This window comes from Rana temporaria, chromosome 3 (genome assembly GCF_905171775.1).
Source record: "Rana temporaria chromosome 3, aRanTem1.1, whole genome shotgun sequence".
Taxonomy (NCBI): Eukaryota; Metazoa; Chordata; class Amphibia; order Anura; family Ranidae; genus Rana; species Rana temporaria.
In genome coordinates, this window is record NC_053491.1 from 40128620 (window position 1) to 40149395 (window position 20776).

Genomic DNA, 20776 nt, shown 5'->3' on the forward strand with positions numbered 1-20776 from the left:
TCTTCAGGTATTTCAAGACTTTTACCACAGATCAGGGACACAGAATGTAGATCTACTACATTGAACTAGACAGGTTTGTCCACCAGGTTCAAGGACCCTTGGGCCTTCATTGGCACTGTGAATGCTTGCATAGAATGCATGAAGGTAAAAAAAAAAAAAAACCTTCATCCTTTAGAACCACTTTAACCACTTCAATACCGGCCCATTGTCATTTGACGTCCACAGATGGGATCTCCCATTCTGGGTAGACGTCAAATGACGTCCTGGGCTTTGCGGGTGAATATCTGAATGATGCCTGCAGCCAGAGACATCATCCAGATATCCTCTTGTTTAGCCGGCGATTCTGCACGACATAAGAACGATCATAGCAGCGGTTCGTTCTTACAGGCGGCGGGAGGGGACATCCCCCACCTCCCGCCGCCATCCGGTGCTTCTCCGGGCTCTCCCGTGCCTTCGGGGGCCCGGAGAACGAATCGTCCGGCGCTCGCAGGAAGCATAGAGATGACTGGTGACCAGATGGTCACCAGTCATCTCTATGACCGTCGGAGGACCCGGGCGCGATGTGATGACGTCACGCCCGGGTCCCCGTAAGTAAACAAAGCCGCTATTGCGGCTGTAAGCAACTATTCATGAGATCGGTGAATTTTTTTTCACCGATCTCATGGTTTCCAGCCTGGAGGAGAGATGTGGGGTCTTATTGACCCCGCCTCTCTCCATAAAGAGGACCTGTCATCACACACATTTCCTATTACAAGGGATGTTTACATTCCTTGTAATAGGAATAAAAGTGAAAAAAAAAAAAAAAAAATTAGAAAAAAAGTGTAAAAAATAAATAACAAAGAAGTCAAAAAATAAATAAAAGATTAAAAAATTAAATTAAAACGCCCCTGTCCCTGGTAGCTCGCGTGCAGATGCGAACGCACACGTAAGTTCCGCCGACATATGTAAACGCTGTTTAAACCACATATGTGAGGTATCGCCGCGTGCGTTAGAGTGCCAGCAACAATTCTAGCACTAGATCTCCTCTGTAAATCTAAACTGGTAACCTGAAAAAATAAATTAAAGCGTTGCCTATGGAGATTTTTAAGTACCAAAGTTTGGCCCCATTCCATGAGTGTGCGCATAATTAAAGCGTGACATGTTGGGTATCCATTTACTCGGTGTAACATAATCTTTCACATAATACAAAAAAAATGGGCTAACTTTACTGTTTTGTTATTTTTTTAATTCACGAAACAATTTTTTTTCCAAAAAAAGGGTGTTTGAAAAATTATTGCGCAAATACCGTGCAAGATAAAACGTTGCAATGACCGTCGTTTTATTCCCTAGGGTGTCTGCTAAAAAAAACATATATAATGTTTGGGGGTTCTGCGTAATTTTCTAGCAAAAGAATGATGATTTTTACATGTAGGAGAGAAGTGCCAGAATAGGCCCGGTATGGAGGTGGTATAAAAGCCCGGTATTGAAGTGGTTAAAGAAGCTTGTGTCATGTACTGTACTCCAGGAAGTGGCTTTACTGTAAATAAATGATTTATCTTTTATTTTAGACACATGCTTGCTTACAAAGAGTCGTTTTCTATTTATTTAATACTGAAGGCTGCTAATATGTCACGTTTTCCATTTTAGTTTTATTCATATTAATGCTGATTTCCTCAAGTACATCAGATGTCATCGCTTAATCAAAAATGTAAATGTCCATAGATTTAAATTCACATATTTTATGCAAACTTTTCTCCTTCTGAACCTTTGGGACTGGATTGCTGCAGCTGCCATGTTATTTTGTGATTCCAACATCATAGTCTAGTATGCTAAGCGTGTTCAGTTTTTTTCACATGCGTTCTGTATCCACCAGGGGGCAGGCTTGTATATAATTATATTCCTTGTACCATCATTTCAGAACTCCTAAATTGTGAACAGTGGGCCAGATTCAAGAAGCAATTGCGCCTGTGTAACCATAGGTTACACAGCGCAATTGCTTACTTGCTCCAGCGTAGCGAATGCTCCTGATTCAGGAACATCGCTACGCCGACTGCAGCCTAAAATCTGCGTGGCATAAGGCTCTTATGCCACGCAGATTTTAGGCTGCATTCTTGCGTTGGCCGCTAGGGGGCGCTCCCATTGTGATCTGTGTATAGTATGCAAATTGCATACTAACACCGATTCACAACGTTGCGCGAGCCCTGCGTCGGGTTTCGCGTAAGGTTACACATCCTAATTGCAGGCGCAGCCAATGCTATAGGATACCCACGTTCCCGCGTTGCGATATTTAAAATCTACGTCGTTTGCGTAAGTGAATCGTGAATGGCGCTGGACGCCATTCACGTTCACTTTGAAGCAAATGACGTCCTTGCGACGTCATTTGCCGCAATGCACGTCGGGAAAGTTTCCCGACGGAGCATGCGCTCTACGCTCGGCGTGGGAGCGCGCCTAATTTAAATGATTCCCGCCCCCGGCGGGATCATTTACATTGCGCGTGCTTACGCCGGGCAATTTTGCCGGCGCGCCCTCGCAATTTACGCAGCTACTGCTCTGTGAATCGAGGGCAGCGCTAAATATTTGCGGGGGCGCAGGGCAAAATCGTTGCCCTGTGCCTCCGCAAATAAAGCGCAAATGTACCTGAATCTGGGCCAATAGGTTTGAGACTTGCAGGTATCATTCTGTAGGTATAAGCATTTTTTTGATACGTAACTCTATTGACTCCTTTGTTTCCAATGACATGGTTGGTGTACTTGTGTAAGTAGTAAAAGTGCAGTACCCTACAGCAACCAATGAGCAATCACTTGACCAATCATCGTTCATTGTGTCAGCTGCTTAAATTTGATTGGTTGCTATGGATTAATGCACTTTGCAAATCATCCCTGCTATTACAGTGCCCTAAATAAGGCTGTAAATAAAGCATAAATCACAATTGGATTTCTGTCCCTGGCAAGCGAGCTTTCTAAAATGATAAATTGACCACCACCTACTGTGAGAACCCCAGGAGCTATTTTTCAATAGATCATTTGAGGTTACCTGATCATTTTGTTTTCATTGTGGATTTTATTTGTAATGAAAAGTAACAATTATTTGTGGCTGTTTTTTTATTTTTTTCATTTTAGTCTGCTGGGACGCATCTATCAGAGCCAAAGATCACACAACCAGTGCTTTTAATGAAGATTAGGCCACCAAAACCAATTACAGGTAACATGATTTCATTAATGATGTGTTTTAACATGTCACATTAGTTGACAATTTTACCTTGCACCTTCCACCTTCCCGTCAGGACACTGCATGCATGGAGTTTGTATGTTCTTCCCCTGTTTACAGTTACAAAAGATGAACAATATGGGACATAGGTGTCCCAGGCCATTACCATACAGTAGATCGCCAGTCCACAGTACAACAGTTAAAACCTAACTCCATGGGTGTGCCAGGTGTGTCTGGGCACACCCTAATCACTGTGTGAGGTGCTGATTTACCCTATTGTCTGGGCTTCCCCCTCATGTTGTACCCCCCGCAGTTTTGCTGGCTTCCACCCTTTTCTCTCCCCCTGGCTGCTGGGGGGGGATGTTTCAGAATGGAGAGTGGGGGAAGGGGCTAGAAAATATGTAATTTACCGGTCCCTTGCTTTTCTAAATGAACACAGCGAACACACACTCACTGTGTTCATTCATAACTGAAGCATAGTAAACTGTTTACTATGCTTCAGTTTTTGAATGAACAGGAAGCCACTCGGCACAGAGCACTTCCCATTAATTTACTGTCCAGTGCATTTGAGGCTGCAGAGAAAAAGAGTGGGTGTTTGAGCTGCAGGGTGCACACCCTAATGCAATAGGCTGCGCACACCTATGCCTAACTCTATGGGCCAGATTCAGGTAGCTCGGCGCATCTTTGTGCCGGCGTAGCACATCTCATATGCGCTACGCCCACGTAACTCTGAGAGGCAAGAGCAGTATTCACAAAGCACTTGCGCCGGGGTAACGTAAATTGGCCGGCGTAAGCCCGCCTAATTCAAAGTAGGAAGGTAGTGGGCGTGATCTATTAAAATGAACCGTGACCCCATGCAAATGATGGTCCGAACGAACGGGGCATGCGCCGTACCGTGGACGCATCCCAGTGCGCATGCTCAGAATCACGTCTAAAATGCTCCATAAGATACGTCGAATCACTGCCTACAACGTGACGTAACCTACGCCCAGCCCCATTCACGTACGACTTACGTAAACAACGTAAAATACGACGGCTGTTCCGACGTCCATACCCTAACATGACTTACCCCTGCTTTATGAGGCTTAACTTTACGCCTTACGTAAACGGCGTAGATTACATCGTGCGCAAGTACGTTCGTGAATCGGCGCATGCGCGCGGGAGCTTTCAAACACGGCATTGCCGTTTTTATGAATGGGGTTTTTTACTGCGCCTGCACTATTGTCTATGGCGCGCATGTGCCGTAGACAACGGTGTATACCTATTGGCAAATATCCCCTAAACCTTGTAGGTTTAGGAGATACAGTCCTGATCAAAAGTTTAAGACCACTTGAAAAATGGCAAAAAATCATATTTTACATTGTTGGATCTTAACAAGGTTCCAAGTAGAGCTTCAACATGCAACAAGAAGAAATGAGAGTGAGACAAAACATTTTTTGAGCATTCAATTTAATGAAAATAACAAATAAACTGAAACAGGCTGTTTTTCAGCTGATCAAAAGTTTAGGACCACATGCCTTTAAAAGGCCAAATCTGTGCAAAGATGTGGATTCATTGTCATCTTCTGTCAGGTAGTCACTAGGGTTGAGCGAACCCGAACTGTAAAGGGTTTTTACCGATCCCGGACCCGAACCCGAATAATTGAAAAAAGTTTGGGTCCGGGATCGGAGTTCGGGGAAAAAAAAAATGTGCGGAGGTCCCTGCAAATTCAATAACCAGACCCTTTAGGTCTGGTATGGATATTCAGGGGAACCCCGCCGGCAATTTAAAACAAAAATGACGTGCGGTTCCCCCTAAATATCCATAACCAGACCCGTTATCCGAGCACGTTGACCTGGCCGGCCGCAGAAAAGAGGGGGGGACAGAGTGCGGCCCCCCCCCTCTCCTGAACCGCACCAGGCCACATGCCCTCAACATGGGGAGGATGTCCCCATGTTGATGGGGACAAGGGTCTCATCCCCACAACCCTTGCCCGGTGGTTGTGGGGGTATGCGGGCGGGAGGTTTATCAGAATCTGGAAGACCCCTTTAACAAAGGGGACCCCCAGATCCTGACCCCCCCAAGAGGTCTTTCCTCTTCTTGGGCTGTCCCCCCCCTCTTTTCTGCGGCTGGCCAGGTCAACGTGCTCGGATAACGAGTCTGGTTATGGATATTTAGGGGGAACGGCACGTCATTTTTGTTTTAAATTGACGGCGGGGTTCCCCTGAATATCCATACCAGACCTAAAGGGTCTGGTTATTGAATTTGCGGGGACCTCCGCACATTTTTTTTTCTAAAAGTCCGTGTCCCATTGACTACAATGGGGTTCGGAGTTCGGGTTCCCAAACCCGAACTTTTTTTTTAAAGTTCGGGTTCGGACCCGAACCCGAACATCCAGGTGTCCGCTCAACTCTAGTAGTCACACGTTGTGATGGCAAAGGCAAAAAAACTCTCCCTTTTTGAACGTGGTCGGGTTGCTGAACTGCATAAGCAGGGTCTCTCATCAAGACACTGGACGATCCTCGACCCAAATCCTCGGCCCTTACTGGTGCTGACTGCAGCCCCATAACCATCAGACGGCATCTGAGACTGAAGGGCTTCAAAAACAAAAAACGTCTTCAAAAACCTCGTCTCCTTGAACGCCACAGAACTGCTCGTTTGGACTTTGCAAGAGAGCACCAAACATGGGACATTCAAAGGTGGAAGACAGTTTTATTCTCTGATGAGAAAAAATGTAACCTTAATGGTCCTGATGGTTTCCAATGTTACTGGCATGACAAGCAGATCCCACCTGAGATGTTTTCTACGTGCCACAGTGGAGGGGGCGCCATAATGGTCAGGGGTGCTTTTTCCTTCAGTGGAACAATGGAGCTTCAGGAAGTGCAGGGGCGTCAAACGGCCGCTGGTTTGTCCAGATGTTGCAGAGTGCATTCCTCATGACTGAGGGCCCTCGTCTGTGTGGTAACGACTGGGTTTTTCAACAGGACAATGCTACAGTACACAATGCCCGCAGGACAAGGGACGACTTCCAGGAGAATAACATCCCTCTTTTGGCCCATCCTGCGTGTTCCCCTGATCTGAATCCAATTGAGAACCTTTGGGGATGGATGGCAAGGGAAGTTTACAAAAATGGACAACAGTTCCAGACAGTAGATGGCCTTCGTGCGGCTGTCTTCACCACTTGGAGAAATGTTCCCACTCACCTCATGGAAACGCGAGGCATCAAGCATGCCGAAACAAATTTTTGAAGTGATCAACAATAACGGCGGAGCTACGCATTACTGAGTTCATGTTTGGAAGTTGGATTTCTGTTTTGGGGGGGTTTAGGTTTTTTTTGGAGGCGTGGTCCTAAACTTTTGATCAGCTGAAAAACAGCCTGTTTCAGTTTATTCGTTGTTTTCATTAAATTGAATGCTCAAAAAATGTTTTGTCTCACTCTCATTTCTTCTTGTTGCATGTTGAAGCTCTACTTGGAACCTTGTTAAGATCCAACAATGTAAAATATGATTTTTTGCCATTTTTCAAGTGGTCTTAAACTTTTGATCAGGACTGTATTGTAAACAGGTAAGCCTTAATCGAGGCTTACCTGTAGGTGTAACTTCCGGGTGGGGGTTTACAACCACTTTAAGAATTCACTAAAACAAAAAACAAACAAAACAATGGCCCGGATTCAGGTAGATTTGCGCTTTTTTTACGGAGGCGCAGGGCAACGTTTTTGCCCTGCGCCCCCGCAAATTTACTGCGCTGCACTTGATTCACGGAGCAGTAGCTCCGTAAATTGCGTGGGCGCGCCGGCAAAATGCCAGGCATAAGCGCACGCAATTTAAATGATCCCGTAGGGGGCGGGAATCATTTAAATTAGGCGCGTTCCCGCGCCGATCGTAGAGCGCATGCTCCGTCGGGAAACTTTCCCGACGTGCATTGCGGCAAATGACGTCGCAAGGACGTCATTTGCTTCAAAGTGAACGTGAATGGCGCCCAGCGCCATTCACGAATCACTTACGCAAACTACGTAAATTTGAAATTTCGCGACGCGGGAACGACGGGTATACGTAACATTGGCTGCCCCTGCTAATAGCAGGGGCAGCCAATGCAGGTACGCAGGGCTCGCGTAACGTTGTGAATCGGCGTTAGTATGCAATTTGCATACTATACGCTGAGCACAACGGGAACGCCACCTAGCGGCCATCGCAAGAATGCAGCCTAAGATATGCGGGCATAAGAGCCTTATGCCGCGCATATCTTAGGCTGCAGTCGGCGTAACGAGGTTCCTGAATCAGGAGCATTCGTTACGCCGGCGCAAGTAAGCAATTGCGCTGTGTAACTATGGTTACACAGGCGCAATTGCTTCTTGAATCCGGGCCAATGTTGCATGACTGCTTATAAATATCCCTTTTGTGTTTGTCACTTAGGAAGCACATTTAAATCTGTTCAAGAGGCTGTGCAGAAGAGTGATGACAGCAGTGTGTTTGGTACTGGACAGAATCACGCCATCAGTTCTCATCAATGGGAGCAGCAAGAAGCCATATTTATGGGCATGTATGAAAAATATCTTGGCATAGATGTGCCAAAGATCCCAGAAGGAGAGACATCAAGGTAAAGGAGGTCAGAACTGTGTATGAAAATATTATGGCTTTATATGATGGCTTATAACCCAAATAAATATAGGCAAAACCATTAAACCGTTATTGAAGGTTTCCACTTTTAGGTGACAATGCAGTTATCATCTGTAAATGAAGATCGCTATCTGTTTCATAGGACAATATGAGCTCTAGGTATTGATCTGTTCCAAAAAAAACTTTATTCTGCCTTGCTCAAGAGAGCAGCATAACGTTTTTTTTAGAATGGATCAATATTTAGAGATCATAGGGGTGGATTTACTAAAGGCAAATAGACTGTGCACTTTGCAAGTGCAGTTGCTCTAAAGCAGGGGTCGCCAAACTGTGGCCCGGGGGCCAGATGCCACCCATTGATTGCCCTTATGCGGCCCTTGGGGCAATTTTACTTCCACTGGGGCAGATTCAGGTACTGCTGCGCACTTCTTACAGAGGCGCAGCGTCCCGTTTTTGCCCTGCGCCCCCGCAAATTATTTGCGCTACGCTTCATTCACGAAGCAGTAGCCACATAATTTGCGTGGGCGCTCCTCAAAAATGCCCGGCGTAAGGGCGGGTAATTTAAATGATCCCGTAGGGGGCGTGGATCATTTAAATTAGGCACGTTCCCGTGCCGAACGTAGTGCGCATGCTCCGTCGGGAAACTTTCCCGACGTGCATTGCGGCAAATGACATCGCAAGGACGTCATTTGCTTCAAAGTGAACGTAAATGGCGTCCAGCGCCATTCACGATTCACTTATGCAAACGACGTTAAATTTAAACTTCGCGACGCGGGAACGACTGGTATACGTAGCATTGGCTGCCCCTGCTAATAGCAGGAGCAGCCTTATGCGAAACCCGACGAACGGAAACGACGTAAACTGCGTACGCAGGGCTCGCGTAGGGTAGTGAATCGGCGTTAGTATGCAATTTGCATACTATACACTGCCCACAACAGGAACGCCCCCCTAGCGGCCATCGTAAGAATGCAGCCTACGATATGACTGGCATAAGAGCCTTATGCTAGTCATATCTTAGGCTGCAGTCGGCGTAACGAGGTTCCTGAATCAGGAGCATTCGTAACGCCGGCGCAAGTAAGCAATTGCGCTGCGTAACTATGGTTACGCAGACGCAATTGCTACCTGAATCTGGGCGACTGTCACCAAGAATGGGGCAATTTCCCAATGGCCACAGTGCGGCCCTCATAAAGTCTGGAGGACAGTAAACTGGCCTTTTGTTTACAAAGTTTGGAGACTCCTGCACTAGAGCTTAGTAAATGAGATGAAACTTCACTTTGCAAAGAATATCCAACTACGTGCAAGGGGAAAAAAATTAATTTTTATTTGCATGCGATTGGATGATGAAAGTCAGCAGAGCTTCACTTCATTCACTAAGCTCTGGAGCAGCTGCACTTGCAAAGTGCACAGCCTATTTGCCTTCAGTAAATCCATCTCAGACTGCCCTATGAAATAGATTTGTCACCAATCATACATACTACATATTTTTTATGTTGTTTAAATAGGAGATTCAAAGCAGCATATGGTGTTAGATGTAGGACGCTATCAAATCTATACACATTGGACAGTTTAGTCTGCCAATCAAAAATATGCAAAGAAGATGTCAATGATAAAGAGACACTTTCTGCTCATTATGGGAAAAATGTCATTGTATGTACATAGCGCCCCCCCCCCCCCCCCATGCATGTGTGTTTACCCAAGGCAATTCATCAAACCATACTACACAGACTTCTGAGCTTGCGCGCAGAAGCGAACACATACGTGAGCAGCGACCGCATATGTAAACGGTGTTCAAACCACACATGTAAGGTATCGCCGCGATTGGTAGAGCGAGAGCAATAATTCTAGCCCTAGACCTCCTCTGTAACTCAAAACATGCAACCTGTAGAATTTTTTAAACGTCGCCTAGGGAGATTTTAAAGGGTAAAAGTTTGACGGCATTGCACGAGCGGACGCAATTTTGAAGCGTGACATGTTGGGTATCAATTTACTCGGCGTAACATTATCTTTCATAATATTAAAAAAAATGGGGATAACTTTACTGTTTTATTTTTTAATTAAAAAAAGTGTAATTTTTTCCCCAAAAAAGTGCGCTTGCAAGACCGCTGCGCAAATACGACGTGACAGAAAGTATTGCAACAATCGCCATTTTATTCTCTAGGGTGTTAGGATAAAAAATATATATAATGTTTGGGGGTTCTAATTAGAGGGAAGAAGATGGCAGTGAAAATAGTGAAAAATTACATTAGAATTGCTGTTTAACTTGTAATGCTTAACTTGTAATACCAACGGCCACCACCAGATGGTGCCAGCTTACACATCTGGTGGTAATAACTTGTAATACCAACGGCTCACCACCAGATGGTGCCAGCTCACAAAAAAAAAGTCGCCAGGACCCTATTTCTAGTCGCCATGGCGACCTGGCGCCCGGCATTTGTCGAGCCCTGCTCCTGTGACACATTTTTAGCAGAGAGTGGTCTGAAGTCCTCTCTCTGCTGACGTCACCAAGCTCAGTCCAAGCACCGCGTCATACCAACTCTGGAAGTCTTGATCCGCCAGGTGCCTGGACTGATGGCAGTCTCAGCGAGCCGCTGAGATAGCCGCTCCCCGCCCCTCCACAGCTCAGTGCTCCAGTGAGTGTGGAGAAGAAGAGCTGCTGATTAACAGTCAGCAGCTCTCCGCTTGGCGGTGTTCGATCACTTGTGTCTCAAGGAAGAGGCGCCGGGGAACAGATGCAGCATCGAACCGATGCTGCATCCACCTAGGTAAGTCTTAATCTGCAAAAAACAGGATTCCCATTCTTCTCATTTTATGTCCGCTTTAAAAATTCCTATGGAACTCCTGATCTGGTCATACTTTCCAGTGCAGACAGGAGTGCGCGTGCTGCGAATCTCAATTCATGGCATTGCAGAGTGCAAAAATACCCCTCTGACCCGAGCCTGTAGAAGGAAGTATTCATAGGGCTGGTTTGTAAAACCTATATCAAAGGAGAAATACATCTTATCATTACAGCCTTGTACAGCCAGTTTTGACTTTCATCCTTTAAGCCACATCTGGAAGATGAAACGCCACGTTTTGCATCGCTCTGACTTTCGGAAATCACATATTTTTTCCAACTTCTGCAAGTTTCTTTTAGATGAAAAGGCAACATTACTAAGGCCTGGCTCAGTTTATTTTTCCTTATTTATTTTAGTTATCTCATTTAGTGAAAAATGGTTAAAAGGGAAGTATATATATTTATCAGCCGTGTATTTTTATGTATTATTCCAGGATTTAAATTGAATTTGTTTTTCACTCAAATTTTTACAAGCTTGCGCATCCATATTTTTGCAATTATAATAAACATAGAAATGTGTAGTAGGAAAATGTCCTCTTGCATAGGTGGTCAATTGGAAGAAGGCCCCTTTACAGTGGTGGTCAGAATTACTTAGTTACTTAGGGCCAGATTCACAGAAGAGATACGACGGCGTTTCTCTGTATCTATGCGAGTGATTCATAGAATCAGTTACGCGAGGAAGAGGCTGGACGTCGATGGCGCTGGACGTGTTCTGAGGGAGCTCTGCCTGTCCTAAACAAATCGATAGCCATCCAGTACCGAATCAGGATTCTATTTGCCCCAAACTTAGAATCCGGTACCCGGGACTCTCCATAGGCCGCATCGTTCCTTTTTGGGAGATCCGGATGATTCGCCAGCTCACTGGTACATGAAGAGGCCTGATCCCTCATAGGATCACAGCGGCCATTTTGAGGCCTACAAAACCTCGGACATCACCGAGCTCAATTTTGGACGGATCGGCGGAGCGGTAAAAAAAAAAAAAAAAAAAAAGAGAAGAGGAAGAAAGGGAGAAGGGAAACAAGAAAGATCCCCTATCCACGTTATACCAGGCTGCCTGACTCATAGAGCGGGCGCCACTGGGAGAATACCCGTTCTTTAGCGGAGGAGCTACCCGCTATAGTGACGGACACCGAGGCCTTTTACCTCACGGGTGCACAATCACCATAATATGGCCTAAGTAGACACGGTCGGGTGGAATAGGGATTGCTGTAGTTCCGATCGTAGTGAAACCCTTACCTGATGCCCTCCGCTCTGCGGGTGATATCCGGATCACACACTCCATCTTGAAACTGGGGGAAGGACTCGTTTGCATAGTAGGAGGCCCTATGACGCAGATGGTATTACTGATGCTGAGGTAACGTTGCCATCTTGTGGCCTACCAGTATACCGACACAGGACACTTAAAGTGAGGTAGATATTGCAGCAATTGAAAATTTTCCCTCATTAAATCTGCATATAAAAGACTAGCCTTCAGAATAAGGTAACCCTGAGCCATATATAAGTCATTAATATACTATCTACAACACCGTGGATGTGGGAGACTAATATTCAAACATATTGTTCTAAGGCTAGCAGAGACCTTGATTTTTTCCAGATAAATAGGAGATTCACTGACATACAACGGAATTCTACAAGGATTCATACTAATAATATTAACAGAAGTATAGGTATACACAGTGATCCTTTCACCCCGTGGGGTGTCAAATTATCACCTCAGAACTGGATGAAATACCTTGGAAAACATTTATCTTTTCTATAAACTGAGGATTATCCTATGATTATCCCTACTATGGGAATTTACTGAGGTGTTTCAACGCACCGTCTGATGTTAGTCGACATGAGCTGCAATTCTATATGCTAACATGAAACCTGCATGATATGTAATTTGAGGCGTTTTTATGAAGCTGGTCTTTTTACAATACTTGCTATAAAGGCTCAAAACTGGGTTTGGACTGATCACATAATTAACGCCCATTAACTGATGATAATTATAGGTCTACTACACCTATAGGAGCTGATATTGGAGTGAACTGTAGATTCTAAAATATAAAGCAACTTTACTCATACTGATACGGTTTCTTTACAGCGCTTCTCATATATGAAGGGGAAACAGGTTAAAAAAAAAAATAAGAACTCAATTATCAAAGAGTGTCTCCTTGATATGGACACCCCTCCTATTACAGGTCCTCAGGCGTCTATAGTGGAACCTCAGTTAACAGAACAGTTCTCGTCTCATGTGCCGTCCTCCTCACCATCTCCTTTATTAGGTTCATCTACAACTACAGCCTTATTTTCATCTGTAGTTCGGGAGGGCATAATACCCGCAATGGCAGAACATGGGATTTCTGTGGTGCCTCCCTCACATGACCCTGTACAAGTGACTGCTAATGCTGAAAATGCTCCAGAAGTTTCTTTCAATGTTACTGATCTCTATAATAGGATCTCTGAAATGATGGAAAGGGGTCTAGCTCTTACAGCTGAGAAAATTACTAAAGATATTAGGGCAGACTTCCAATGTCTTGGCAACAGGATTGACTCGGTGGAACATAAATTGGACACTAACGTTTCGAAAACTGAACAACATGATGACCATATCCACTTCCTACAAGAACAACTAGAGGCCGCTCAGGCTAAAATTGATGATTTGGAAAACAGGTCAAGAAGAGAAAACTTTAGGGTTAGGGGTCTACCTGAGTCCATTCTGGACGTTCATTCAGCAATACGAGACATTATGAAAATCCTCCTTCCATCTATGCCTGATATAAAATTAGAAATTGATCATTAGGCCCACTAAGAAAAGATGGCTTACCCAGGGATGTGGTGGTCAAGCCTCATTTTTTCTCTACCAAGGAGGACATTATGAAACGGTCCAGACAACAGGAGAATCTTCAATACCAAGGTAATACCATACAAATATTCTCTGACATTTCTCCATATACCATTCAGAAAAGAAGAGCAATGAAACCGTTATTGTCTGCCCTCATCAACAAAAACATCAAATATAAATGGGCTTTCCCCTTCGCCTTAAAATTCAATTATAATGGTAGGAACCATGTGATCCATAGTTTCCAAGAGGGTGAAAGACTTCTGTTTGATCTAAAAATTATTTCTTTTGAACCTGCTATGGACACTACTCCATCTCCAGTTCAATCTACCAAGAGAAACACTCCTACTAGTCCGACTCAGAATCCATGGAACAAGGTCAAATACAGGAAAATTGGAAGTGACCAAACACCCTGAATATTGAATAGACTTACTCAGGACGTATTTCTTATTCTTTACTTCAGATGAATTTTATCCCGGATTCTCCTTTTTTTTTTTTAAAAAAGAAAAGGGAAGACTCTGAGATTACATATCTAGTTTAATGCTGTTTTTATTTAGATTTTTCTCCTCTTTTTTGGTCATCCTATGATACAAATGCCTTTTTTCTAAAATTTGTTTTAAGGTGTTATGTTTTATTTGTCGGCAACTGACGACGGTGAGGTACTGAACCTCAACTTACCTCTTGTGTCGACAATTTGTCGACCCAATGGGTAAGAATATAGTCCTTTTCTGGGACTATGCAAAAATTTCTTGTTTGAATGAGGGAAGGAGAATCAATCTCTTCCCCCATTCTGGGTCACGAATTGACCTTGCACGATCTAATAGTTTATTGTGCTATATTATTTTTTTCTTATTATCTCTCCTTTTCATTTCTTTTTCTTTCTTCTTCTTACTCTCTTCGTTTCTTCAGCCTGCCTGCCATTGTTCGTATTTGCGAGACTATTGATGATATCTGTACGGTCCTACATGTTCATAGATGTCGACAAGACTTATGGCTGGATCGAATGATGTATCTAAACCCCTTAGTGTTGTTACTCACAACACTCAGGGGTTGAATTCTCCTGTTAAGAGGCGCAAAGCCTTTCAAGTATACAAATCTCTCCGTGTAGATGTGGTTTTCCTTCAAGAAACCCACTTTCCTAAACGATACAACCCTTCCTTTATGCATGCCCACTTTCCATTGTTTTACCTAGCTAAAGCAGAAAACAAAACTAAGGGTGTGGCCATTTTGTTTTCTAGGTACTGTAACTTTAACTTGACTAAAGAATTTGGAGATCCGGAAGGTAGGTTTCTATTGATACAAGGTACCCTTGATGGCAGACTATACACATTTATTTCTTATTATGCTCCTAACAGAGGTCAGAAAAAGTTTTTCTCTCAGATGCTTGACACCCTCCGACCATTTATGGAGGGGATCATTCTTATGGGTGGAGACTCTAATCTAGCTTTTGACACGGGATTGGATAAGTCCAAACCTTCTGACAATGGAATCGTCAGACCGACTAAACTTAGTCTACAGGTAGCACGCATTCTACATCAGTCTAGATTAACTGACATCTGGAGGGAGTTGAACCCCAAAATTAAGGACTATACTCACTATTCTAGCCCTCACCATTCTTATTCGCGTATAGATCATATATTAATCTCTAACCATCACGTCCCAGCTGCCATTAAGTCTCACATAGTTGATGTTTCTTGGTCAGATCACTCGATGGTTTTATTGTCACTGAGGAGAGAGGACACTTCTCCTAAAGTGTCTCATTGGACACTAAATAAGTCTATTTTGAAGGACCCTGCCCTAATGAAGGATATTGAGCAATCTCTTCTAGAATACTTTAAGCATAATGATACAGGAGATGTGTCCCCCGAAACTCTGTGGGCTGCCCACAAGGCTTCTATCAGAGGCAAAATCATACAAGTGGCAGCTGGCCTCAAGAAACAAAGAAACATAGACATAAGGAAGCTGGAAAACAACTATATAGAGCTCCGTAACAAAACATAAATCTGATCCTCTTAACTTTCCTACTCAGGCACTTGATGCAGCTAGATCAGCCCTAAACTTGGTACTTACCACTAAAGCTGGGGAAGATATGAAATGGACTGGAGCTAATTTCTATAAATTTAAAGATAAAATAGGCCCGATGCTAGCTCATAAACTCTCTCCCAGGTTTCAATCACGATCTCTCCCTAAAATAAGGATGTCTGATGGTTCTCTTACCCTGAATCCTAGGAAGATAATGGAGGCCTTTCATGATTTTTTTTCTAAGCTTTATGCATCCACTGACGATTCTTCTTCAGAGGGAATGGATGATTTTCTAGACAATTTGAACCTACCTCAATTGACTGAAATACATAGAGAAATGATGGAGTCTCCCATATCAGCTGAAGAAGTATTGTTAGTAATTAAAAACCTGAAATTAGATAAAGCCCCGGGCCCTGATGGGTTTTCAAGTGCTTATTATAAAACATATTCGAGCATTTTAACACCCTACATGGTTAAATTTTTCAATCACATGACCGGTGGAGTTCCCATAGACAGGCAACTTAATTTAGCTTATATTTCGGTTATCCCAAAGCCAGAAAAAGACCATAGCCTGGTGGAAAACTATAGACCTATATCCCTCATTAACAACGATCTTAAGATTCTCACTAAGGTAATGGCCAATAGATTGTCCTCTTTCATTGGCCAGTATGTTAGTAAAGATCAAGTAGGCTTCATAGCTGGAAGGCAAGGTCCTGATCAGGTTAGGAGGGCTGTGGATCTGATATCTATTTTGAACTCGGGTTGGACTGGTGATACTAATCAAAGGGGAATGCTTCTTTCTATTGATCTACAGAAAGCATTTGACTCAGTATCATGGCCATTCATGTTAGAAGTGATGAAACGTTGGGGGTTTGGTACGAAATTTCTTGGAGTCTTATCTGCACTTTACTCTCACCCTAAAGCTAATATACGCTTTCAGGGTATTTTTTCGGAACCTATTGAGATTCATAGGGGTACTAGGCAGGGTTGTCCTCTGTCTCCCCTGGTGTTTGCAATAGTTATGGAATCCTTGGCTATAGCCATTCGTGAAAACACAAACATCAGGGGAGTTAGATGTGCCAAAATGGAGCATAAATGTGCCTTGTTTGCAGATGACCTTTTACTGTTTTTGACCGCTCCAGTTACATCCCTTCCGGAATTATATTCTCTTTTAGACAAATTTTCTATGGTTTCAGGTCTAACTGTAAATATGGCCAAGTCTAGGGCCCTCAATGTTTCTCTCTCTGAATCCACAGTTTCTCTACTGAAGGAAAATTATGGATTCAAATGGGACACCTCTTATATCAAATACCTAGGTATATACTTGACCCCCAACATCCAAAACTTGTATTTGGCCAATTATCCACCTATGTATAGAAAACTTGAGAAAGATTTGAGAGATTGGGGGACTCAGAATATAGGTTGGATTGGTAGAATTAACTCGGTTAAGATGACTCTTCTCCCTAGGCTTTTGTATCTTTTTAGATCATTACCCATACCGATAATTAAAAGTCATCTAAAATACTTTCAAGGAAAGATTATCAAGTTTATTTGGAACAATAAGGGTCCACGCCTTCCATCTCGCACTCTCTATAACTTACCTGAACAGGGGGGTCTGGGGGTACCCAACTTATTATGGTACTATCAATCAGCAAGATTGGCACAGTTATCGGAAACTTTTCTTAAACATGAACGCCCTGACTGGTTAGATATAGAAGAGCAGGCGACCCCGAATCTAACGATAGAGGAGTTAATGTGGAGTCCTACCAAGAATAGGCCTTCTATTTTATCTCCGACTCTTTCTCAAACCTTTGTTTTATGGGACTCACTTAAAAACAATCCCTCTCTAATTTCTAAAGGCAGACCTTTATCGAGTGTTTTTCTAGACCCACTCTTTATTTCTAAAATTGAAGTAGATTCGTTCAAATGGTGGCATGACAAAGGGTTGTATCGTATAGGCCGTTTTTTTTTCGCGCTCGGGTCCACTTCCTGAACAACACTTCATTGACAAGCTAGGTCTTCCTGTCTCAGAAAAATTAAGATTTTCTCAACTACATGACTATGCACAAAGCCTATGGGATAGTGACTCGATATCTGGACTATTGACACCTTATGAAAGTAATTGTGATCAGGGTTTAATCAGGAAGGGGAATATTTCAATCATATATCAATCGCTTGCTAATAACTGCACCAAATTACCTCATATGCTGGCCTGGGAAAGGGAACTTAATATCAACTGGGATTTATCTGACTGGTGCAGTAATTATACTAGATCCATTAAAGGATATGTGAATATATCCCTTGTAGAGGCTAATGTAAAAATTTATACTAGGTGGTATTTGGTTCCCGTTAAACTGGCTTCCATGTATCCGTCAACTTCGCCCCTTTGCTTCAGAGGTTGTCAGGGATTGGGGTCTATGGTACATATATGGTGGGAATGTCCCAAAATACGTGGATACTGGAATAAGGTGTTCAACATAATAAGACGTGTTACAGGCTGTAATTTGCATCAATCCCCCACTATCGCTTTACTTCACGGGATGTTACCCCAAACCTCAAAGGTTACTAGAAAACTCATCCTATACATTCTGACAGGTGCCAGGATCACAATTGCAGCTGCGTGGAAAAAATCTACTGTCTCCATCCGGTATATGAAACAAAAGGTTACATGGATTATGGAACAAGAAAAGAGGGTCTGTTCCATGTTGGATATGTCTACTCTTTTCCATGAAATATGGGAACCGTGGATGAAATTTATGGGAATATCTTTTATCCCATAAAGGCTGTGGTGATATTTATATCCATAAGACGATGTTGTTCGTTGGCAGGCAGGCTGCCATCTCTTTTTCCTCTTACTTTCCCCTGATCTTCTTTTTATTTTTCTTTTCTTCTCTTTTTCTCTTTTCATTGATTGTTATTTGATTTGATAATTTTTTTTTTACACGAGGATAACATCCTTGTTATTTCTCACTCTCAGAGTGTTATGTTTAGAAAAAAAAAAAAAAAAAAGATATATATAAACATTTGTATTAGCCTATGTTTGAGTTATCTAAAGATTCCACCAAATTTTTGGGGATGTTAGGTATGTTAAGGGTATTGAAAATATATATTTACAGTTACTGGTGGGTATTGGTGATAGTTGTTGGAGGGAGGAAAGGGGGATTTAAAGGTTTGCTTAACCTCTTGGACACAGACTGTTCCCAGTGGGGGTGTCAGAGAGGTCTTGGTTATACAGAAATCCTGCCCTTTGTTCGTTCCATGAATTTAAACCCAGTACACACATGGGGTTTTTTTTTTTTTATTGTGTGACAACAATAAGTCTAAGGAATTATATAATATATGGAAATATCCTTTTATTTATTTAATTATAAATTATTGGTTATACCTAGCTTTTCTATTATCTATTACAATCTGTTATACTCTCACCGTATGGTGATAGCATATGATATGGCTGTATAAGATAGTCAGTTTCTATGACAAGAACACCTTCTATGTAAAACAATGCATTGGATTTATTACTTACTGTGTATTACTAAATTGTATACTGCTGTTTTAGTACAAATGTATGTACTTTTATTGAAAATAAACATAAATTTGAATGAAAAAAAAAGAATCAGTTACGCATAGATAGCTCTTAGATCCGACAGGTGTAATTGTCTTACACCGTCGAATCTTAGGATGCAATACCTCGGCCGCCGCTGGGTGGAGTTTGCATCGTTTTCCTGCGTCAGGTATGCTAATGAGCATTTACGGCGATCCACGACGGTTTCCGCGTTCGTTACGTCGTCGCTAGTAATTTTTTCCCGTTGCAAAGTTAGTCATGATTTTACATGCCTTAACTTTACACGAGCCATGTTAAAGTATGGCCGTCGTTCCCGCTTTGAATTGAAATTTTTTTTTGTTTTGCGTAAGACGTCCGGGAATACGCCGTAACTCACGTCGCCATTCAAAAAAATTACGTCACATCTCGCAAAGCACGGCGGGAATTTCAAAACTGAGCATGCGCAGTACGTCCGGCGCGGGAGCGCGCCTAATTTAAATGGTACACGCCCCATTTGAATTGGGCGGGCTTGTGCCGGACGTGTTTACGATACACCGCCGCAAGTTTACAGGTAAGTGCTTTGTGGATCAGGCACTTACACTGAAAACTTGCGGCGGTGTAACGTAAACGGGTTACGTTGCGCCGCCGCAATTGTACCAGAATCTGGCCCTTAGTTGTTACCCTTACCCTTACCCTTACTTAGTTATAAAGTTAATTGCTATGTTACAACCAAAACCTTAAATGTATATTATTGGGATTTTATGATAGACCAACACAAAGTGGAATATAAATGTGAGGTGGAAGGAAAATGATTAAATATTTTTCAACATTTTTTTACAAATAAATATCTGAAAAGTGTGGAGTGCATTTGTATTCTGCCTCCTATACTCTGATACCCCTAACTAAAATCTAGTGGAACCAATTGCTTCAGAAGTCACCTAATTAGTGAATAGAGTCTACCTGTGTGTAATTGTATCCCAGTATAAATACAGCTGTTCTGTGAAGCCCTTAGGCCGCGTACACACGGTCCAAACCGATGAAAACGGCCTGAAGTCCAGTTTCATTGGTCCAAACCGACCGCGTGTACGGCCCATCGGTTCGTTGTCCTTCGGTCAAAAATTTTAGAACTTGCTTTAAAATCGAACCGATGGACCGCTGACCGATAGGTCCAAACCGATGGTTAGTACACAAAAGCATCGGTTCAAAACCTGCGCATGCTCAGAATCAAGTCGACGCATGCTTGGAAGCATTGAACTTCGTTTTTTTCAGCACGTTGTGTGTTTTACGTCACCGCGTTCTGACCCGATCGGTTTTTGAACTGATTGTGTGTACGCACATCAGACCATCAGGCCACTTCATCGGTGAACCGATGAAAACGGTCCGTCGGACCATTCTCATCGGTTTGGATCGACCGTGTGTACGCTGCCTTAGAGGTATGTTAGAGCCTTAGTGAACAAACAGCATCATGATGGCCAATGAACACACCAGACAGGTCAGGGATAAAGTTGTGGAGAAGCTTAAAGCAGGGTTAGGTTATAAAAAAATATCCCAAGCTTTGAACATCTCACGGAGCTCTGTTCAATCCATCATCTGAAAATGGAAAGAGTATGGCACAACTGCAAACCTACCAAGACATGGCCGTCCACCTAAACTGACAGGCCGAGTAGGGGGAGCAATAATTAGAGACGCTGCCAAGAGGCCCATGGTAACTCTGGAGGAGCTGCAGAGATCCACAGCTCAGGTGGGAGAATCTGCCCACAGAACTATTAGGCCTAGTA

The 20776-nt window shown here is 43.1% G+C and overlaps 1 protein-coding gene across 1 annotated transcript in view; it reads left to right on the top strand.

Annotated features, from left to right (window-relative positions):
• WDR93 (WD repeat domain 93) overlaps window positions 1-20776 on the top strand; it is a 130267-nt gene that overhangs the window by 51606 nt on the left and 57885 nt on the right. Inside the window, exons 7-8 of the mRNA XM_040342418.1 lie at window positions 3099-3180; window positions 7578-7761. Coding sequence (XP_040198352.1) covers window positions 3099-3180; window positions 7578-7761 — 266 coding nt within the window. The remainder of the gene's footprint in view (window positions 1-3098; window positions 3181-7577; window positions 7762-20776) is intronic.